Raw genomic sequence first — 7,315 nt, 5'->3', positions numbered from 1 at the left:
TATAAACATATAATATAAAATGAGGAAAAATAAAAATATATTAATGGTTATTATTAAATGAATAGATGAAAAACAAACAAAAAAATAAACATGTATTTATGATAGTGATTTTCTGTGAATTTGATGTCAATGTAAATATTAAAGTAATTAATTTTAAATTTAAAAATAAAAATGTATTAATGAAATGATTATTATTAAAAGAATATATGAAAAAGAAAACATGTATTAATGATTATTATTAAATGAAGGTAAGGATATTTATGTAAATTATTATTATTAAATAAAGGTAAGGATATTTATGTAAATTCACAATTCACATTCATATATATAGATTAGTATATATATAGATATAGATTAAACATCGACATATAAATTTATAATTTCTTATTTTCTGTTTTGTTAAATATAAATTTTTTTTGTATTATTTGTAAAAAACTAAGATTATGAAAAATATAATTAATACATAAATTGTAAAAATAAGTTCGAAACCTCTGTTAGCATAATTTTTTGTATTATTTATTTTAATAAAAGAATGTATAACACTATTACTATTATTTGTAAGGTATTTTCACAAAACCAATTAATTATGTAAATTATTATTATTAAATAAAAGTAATGATATTTATGTAAATTCACAATTCACATTCATATATATAGATTAGTATATATATAGATATAGATATAGATTAAACCTCGACATATAAATTTATAATTTCTTATTTTCTGTTTTGTTAAATATAATTTTTTTTTGTATTATTTGTAAAAAACTAAGATTATGAAAAATATAATTAATACATAAATTGTAAAAATAAGTTCGAAACCTCTGTTAACATAATTTTTTGTATTATTTATTTTAATAAAAAAATGTATAACGCTATTACTATTATTTGTAAGGTATTTTCACAAAACCAATTAATTATGTAAATTATTATTATTAAATAAAGGTAAGGATATTTATGTAAATTCACAATTCACATTCATATATATAGATTAGTATATATATAGATATATATATAGATTAAACCTCGACATATAAATTTATAATTTCTTATTTTCTGTTTTGTTAAATATAAATTTTTTTTGTATTATTTATAAAAAACTAAGATTATGAAAAATATAATTAATACATAAATTGTAAAAATAAGTTCGAAACCTCTGTTAACATAATTTTTTGTATTATTTATTTTAATAAAAGAATGTATAACACTGTTACTATTATTTGTAAGATATTTTCACAAAACCAATTAATTATGTAAATTATTATTATTAAATAAAGGTAAGGATATTTATGTAAATTTACAATTCACATTCATATATATAGATTAGTATATATATAGATATAGATATAGATTAAACCTCGACAGATAAATTTATATTTTCTTATTTTCTGTTTTGTTAAATATAAATTTTTTTTGTATTATTTGTAAAAAACTAAAATTATGAAAAATATAATTAATACATAAATTGTAAAAATAAGTTCGAAACCTCTGTTAGCATAGTTTTTTGTATTATTTATTTTAATAAAAGAATTTATAACACTATTACTATTATTTGTAAGGTATTTTCACAAAACCAATTAATTTTATAAATAATATTATTACATATTGATTCGAATCATTAGTTGTTGAACAAATACTTTGATATTATTTGTAGTCATGCCATGAAAGTGAGTGAAAGAGTAATAAATACAAATACTTTGATATTATTTATAGGCATGCCATGAAAGTGAGTGAAAGAGTAATAAATAATAATTAGTCAATGGATTAATAATAATTAACTAATTACATAAAAGGAAGACAAAGTGTCATTAGAGTACAATTTTAATGAGGATAATAGAGGAAATTCGTAATTCAATTCGTATATTTATATAAATATAGATAGATATAGATTCAAAGGCAAAACTTACAAAGTCTAACAAATCACACCAACATATAGAAAAGTTATATGTAGATTTTATCACTTAAAACCAAACCTCGATTATGTGCATTAATAGATGGCAACAAAACAAAATCTCTCCTTTTTTCTATTACGTTGCTCATTTCTAAATTTGGCAACTTTTAGATACATGTAAATAGCAAACTACTTCAAATTTTCACCAGTAGTTGGCACAAAGAAAACCCAACATCAGTCTTTTCCTTAATGCACTCAAAAGCTCGATGTTATTCCTTTTCGATTACAAATGGATTTTTCAATTACTTTTTTATGGTCTCACTCTCACCGGCACACATCAAGAAAAAGCAGTTAGATAAATAGAAAATTTTGGCAATATATTAAATTTTTTAAAAATAAGTTGGATAATTTTGCTTGATATATAATTTTAATTTTTATTTTGATAATTTAGTACGTACATAGTGGAATCAAGTTGCAAATCCAAATACTTTTTCCTATTTGATGATTCCAGTTCAAACGGAGACGAAGACGCTCCACTGTACTTCACTGCCCACCAACAAAGCATCACAAATCCTACTCAACTACGACAAGAAGGCTCTGACCTGATCCGAATCCGATCCCTCGCCCGGACCCTCGACCCGATCAGTTCGTTGACTCCAAATCTCCGTCTGTTACTTGAATCAAGACTCGGTTTTTATATATAAGATATTCTACATTTCTGTTCAGATCTCTCTGTGACAATGGACGAAGATAAAGCCGCGTTATCGCGGAAACTGATTGAAATAGTCAATGAAATCTCGGCGATTTCGGAGTACCGATCTGCCGTGAGGAAGCAGTACATGAATCTAGCTCGGCGGCTGAAGCTGTTGACTCCAATGTTTGAAGAGATTCGCGATAGCAAAGAGTCGATCCCCGAGGAGTCCATTATAGCATTAGCTTCTCTGGTGAAAGCTCTTGAATCGGCTAAGGAATTGCTCCTGTTTGGCAGCGAAGGGAGCAAGATTTATCTGGTCGGTATGGCACGGTCATTATTAATCTTTGTTGTTGATTTTTGGGAATCAATTCATTTTCTCCCTCTTCAAGTTAATCATGTGGCCACAGTTTATAATGTTTTTCCTTGTTTTATTTGATCTCCTCAATTTTTGTTCGAGAATTTAACTTGAATCGTGTATCTGATAAGAGTTTTAAACATTCTTCTTATATTGTTTAGTTAACCATGTATGGGTTGCTTGTAGCAAAATGTTTGGAGAACGGTGAGATGTTGATTAGCCCTTGCTAGCTTTTGAATTATATTGGTGACGATGAGGTTAACATAAAGAAAATGAAATTTATCTCGTGTCTGATGCAAGATTGTTTTGGGTTTGGGGAATCTTGGTTGAGATTATACGTCATCAAAATTCTCGTTACTGCAGGAATTATGGGAATTTACTGAGATAGTCCAATAAAAGCGTAGGATTATCCACTGATGACAGTAAATTAATCTCTTAATTTCCCTTATGGCTGTGCAATTTTAAATTGCCTCTGCTCTAGTGATTAATTTTTGCTTGTTAATGTGGTCATGTTTTTTCGCCATTAAAATGAATTGTAGAATTAGAAGGATTCTTACTCTATTTACAGGTCTTGGAGAGAGAGCAAATCATTACTAAATTTCAAGAAGTCACGGCTCAGTTGGAGCAAGCTCTGAGTGGCATTTCATTCGAAAAACTCGATATATCAGATGAAGTAAAGGAACAGGTAAATACATGCCCCTGCCATATATTTGGATGCCTGTTTTATGCATTCATGATCGCAAGTTACGATTTCATCAGAGAACTTATATTATACTGCAATGGTACATTTCATGTCACCAATGCATTTGAAGATGTTTGTCTGGTATTACTGAAATTTATTGAGAATGTGGAGTCTCTTATTCTATATTTGAAACTGTCTTTTCCAGGTTGAGCTCGTTCTTGCTCAATTCAGAAGAGCGAAGGGAAGGGTGGATGCACCAGATGTTGAGCTGCACCATGATCTTTTGTGCCTTTATAATCAGAGTAATGATGCTGCAGAAGATCCAGATGTATTGAGGAGATTGGTTGAAAAATTACAGCTTGATGGCATATCTGACTTAACTCAAGAATCACTAGCTTTGCATGAATTAGTTGCTGACACTGGTGGGCATCCAGAGGAAATCATAGAGAAGATGTCGATGCTATTGAAGAAGATTAAGGATTTTGTGCTGACAGTAAATCCTAACATTGACTCCACTACAATGGAAAAGTCTGTTCCTGCAAGTAGCAGTGGGAAAAAATTGACCGAGGGAAATCAGAAGAACCTTGTCATACCAGATGACTTTCGTTGTCCTATCTCATTAGAGCTAATGAGGGATCCTGTCATAGTATCTACAGGACAGGTATTGATTCAAAACTTTTACCTTCTTATGGATTGTTGCCTTCGCCTTGTTAATTACTCTTGTTACTAGATGTTCTTCATCAGTATGCAGACTTTGGATTGAATCTTGTCACGTCATTTCTTTTCTGGCTAATCTCTTTGAAAGAAAGTATGTGCTGCAATCTTATGTCTTGCATGAAACCTCCATGTTTTGTGTTTGCCTTTTTGGGCAATCAGTGGATGACAATCTTTTGGAGCTAGAAGTAAATGGTTGAAAACAAAATGACAAATTTATTAATAACAAATGGGTAACTTACCGTGTTTTTTATGCTATTGATTTCACCCCTGGTCGACCCTTGTTTGTATTTATGAAACTCATTATATTCCTCTTATAGACATTTGAAAGATTGTACATTGAATAAATTTTGGTTGCTTTCCTAGAGCTATTTAACTGGTAATTTCTTTTATCCATTGTAGACATATGAAAGGACGTACATCGAACAATGGTTGCGATCGGGGCATCGTACTTGTCCCAAGACACAACAAACTCTGACTAGCAATTCTCTGACGCCAAACTATGTTCTTCGAAGTCTTATTGCACAGTGGTGTGAAGCAAATGGGATTGAACTCCCAAAGCAACCAAGCTGCTATGGAGCCACTAAGACTACATCTGCATGCTCCTCTGCTGAGCTTAACAGAATAGAGGCTCTTCTATGTAAGCTAACATCTGCCAGCCTCGAAGACCAACGGTCTGCAGCAGGTGAAATCCGCCTTCTTGCCAAACGAAATGCGGATAATCGGGTGGCAATAGCAGAAGCTGGTGCAATCCCCCTGCTTATCCAGCTTTTATCAACTCCTGATTCTCGAACTCAGGAGCACTCCGTTACTGCACTTCTTAACCTCTCGATATGTGACACCAACAAGGGGAGCATAATATCCTCTGGGGCTGTTCCTGGTATAGTTCACGTGCTAAAGAAAGGAAGCACGGAAGCGCGGGAAAATGCAGCTGCCACCTTGTTTAGCCTGTCAGTAGTTGATGAAAATAAGGTGACAATTGGCTCTTCAGGAGCAATTCCACCACTGGTAACACTTCTAAGTGAAGGTACTCAAAGAGGGAAGAAAGATGCTGCTACGGCACTCTTCAACTTATGCATATATCAAGGTAATAAAGGCAAGGCTGTGAGGGCAGGAGTTATTCCCACATTAATGCGGCTGCTTACCGAACCCCAAGGCAGCATGGTGGATGAGGCCTTGGCAATATTGGCAATATTGTCTAGCCATCCTGATGGAAAGGCGGCCATTGGAGCTTCAGAGGCCGTACCGGTTTTAGTTGATGTTATTGGTAATGGCTCCCCAAGAAACAAAGAAAATGCAGCAGCAGTATTGGTACATCTCTGCTCTGGAGACCAACAGCACCTTGCTGACGCACAGGAACTAGGTGTTATGGGACCGCTTCTTGATTTGGCGCATAATGGGACAGAAAGGGGAAAGAGAAAAGCTGCCCTACTGCTTGAACGGATGAATAGATTTGTAGAAACAAAAAAGCAGGCTGAGACTCAGACTCATCCAGAATCAGCTATCACAACCGCTGAGACTCGGGCTCAAAACTCAAACCCAGAATCAGCTATCGCAACCACCGCGACTGCCATTGGTTAACACTGTTTATAGATGATAATTCTTGTGTCCATTTCTTTTTATTTGGGTTTGTTCTTTTTTGTTTCTTATAAAGCGTTGAAGGTAGGGCATATAGAATATAGCTTGCTTGACAGGGAAAAGGTGAGATCACCACCCCCAATGTTCAAGTAATTTATTCCAATTTATCAGTTGAGGACTATATCTAAGTAGAGAAGTCCATGAAAAGGGATAGAATGCGGAAACATAAGCATTTATCCTTTGGCATGATGTGAATATATTGTAACTTGGGAAAAATGTAAACATCCTCAGTTTTTATTGGAGAAGTTTGTTGTGTTTGAATATATAGCTCCTCAAATGTTCTTGTGTTCTATTTGTGCTCATACCACACCAGTGTATACCTATTGACGAGTAGTTCACATGTATTTACACACACCAATTTATAGCAAGCTGTGATTTGTGACGACAAAGGTGCAACAATGGTACATACCATCTTAATGGAGAACTAAAGAAAATTAATATACAAAAAGAAATTTATGAATAAAAGTTTACCAAAAGACTGATTTTAACCAAACTAATAGTCATAAGACAATGCTGCTTTGATTGGTCATCAGGGAGCTTTACATCCAACATACTAATTGCTTAGCTCGGCTAATAGTTTCCTAGTGTATGCATAGGTATGGCTCATTATGTACTATGTCATGAAAACCATCCGTTTCTTTCCTTTGAAGCTTACGCTACCTAGAATGATGATATGCATGCCCAAATAATGAAGGAACAAGTAACAATGTCCTAGGTAACTTTTCCAACATGACAGAAAGAAAGATCAAGTCCAGTGAAAGTATAAAATCAACTGTGTATTTGACATCAAAATTTCAAATTTAAGACAGAAATCTCATGTTCGAGATCCCATTGTAATATTCTTCTTCCCAAGTAAAAAAAAAAATCAAATGAAATCAAATTAATCCGATGTAATATACACGGTAAAACTTGAAACTAGTGAAATTTATTAGTCTGTCCTACTTTAATTTGATCCACATGTTTAACTATAATTATGTCGACAAACAATCATCTGAGATAAATAGATAAGAGTCATGAAAGATTATGTTAGTGGCGAAAATGATGGCTGTTCACCCTCCCATCGAATTTTAAAATAGACAAATGACTTAAAAATTTATTCATTCATTAAAAAAATGTCGTCTCTCTTAATTGATAAGTTGACGAATTTGTAAATCATCTCTTTTTACATACATGTGTACCATAGTGATTTGCTCCATCCAAATTCTATCACTATCTTGAACACCCGTCAATGCCAGCAATGTGCAAATCCGAAAAACGGAGAAAACTTTTTGGATGCACAAACAAAACATTCGGCAGACCATGACCATCTGCATTCGGTTCGTTCCACAATGTGCCCGAACAA

At 32.6% G+C, this 7,315-nt stretch overlaps 1 protein-coding gene across 1 annotated transcript; it reads left to right on the top strand.

Annotated features, from left to right (window-relative positions):
* Positions 1-2,150: 2,150 nt before the first annotated feature.
* On the top strand, positions 2,151-6,230 carry LOC142553459 (U-box domain-containing protein 13-like). Its single transcript, XM_075663727.1, has 5 exons — positions 2,151-2,535; positions 2,617-2,900; positions 3,508-3,624; positions 3,827-4,282; positions 4,738-6,230. The coding sequence occupies exons 2-5, from the start codon at positions 2,631-2,633 to the stop codon at positions 5,914-5,916; spliced, it is 2,022 nt and encodes a 673-aa protein (XP_075519842.1). The 5' UTR covers positions 2,151-2,535; positions 2,617-2,630; the 3' UTR covers positions 5,917-6,230.
* Positions 6,231-7,315: the final 1,085 nt, after the last annotated feature.

The sequence above is a fragment of the Primulina tabacum genome, chromosome 8 (genome assembly GCF_025594145.1).
Source record: "Primulina tabacum isolate GXHZ01 chromosome 8, ASM2559414v2, whole genome shotgun sequence".
NCBI lineage: Eukaryota > Viridiplantae > Streptophyta > Magnoliopsida > Lamiales > Gesneriaceae > Primulina > Primulina tabacum.
Note: the sequence above shows the minus strand (reverse complement) of the source record. Positions and strands in the feature narration are given on the sequence as shown.

Excerpts from the sequence above, each read along its gene's own strand:
- LOC142553459 (XM_075663727.1), top strand. The coding sequence starts at position 2,631 with ATGGACGAAGATAAAGCCGCGTTATCGCGGAAACTGATTGAAATAGTC. Across the intron at positions 2,901-3,507 it reads AAGGGAGCAAGATTTATCTG|GTCTTGGAGAGAGAGCAAAT; the intron begins GTCGGTATGGCA and ends CTCTATTTACAG. Across the intron at positions 4,283-4,737 it reads TCATAGTATCTACAGGACAG|ACATATGAAAGGACGTACAT; the intron begins GTATTGATTCAA and ends TATCCATTGTAG.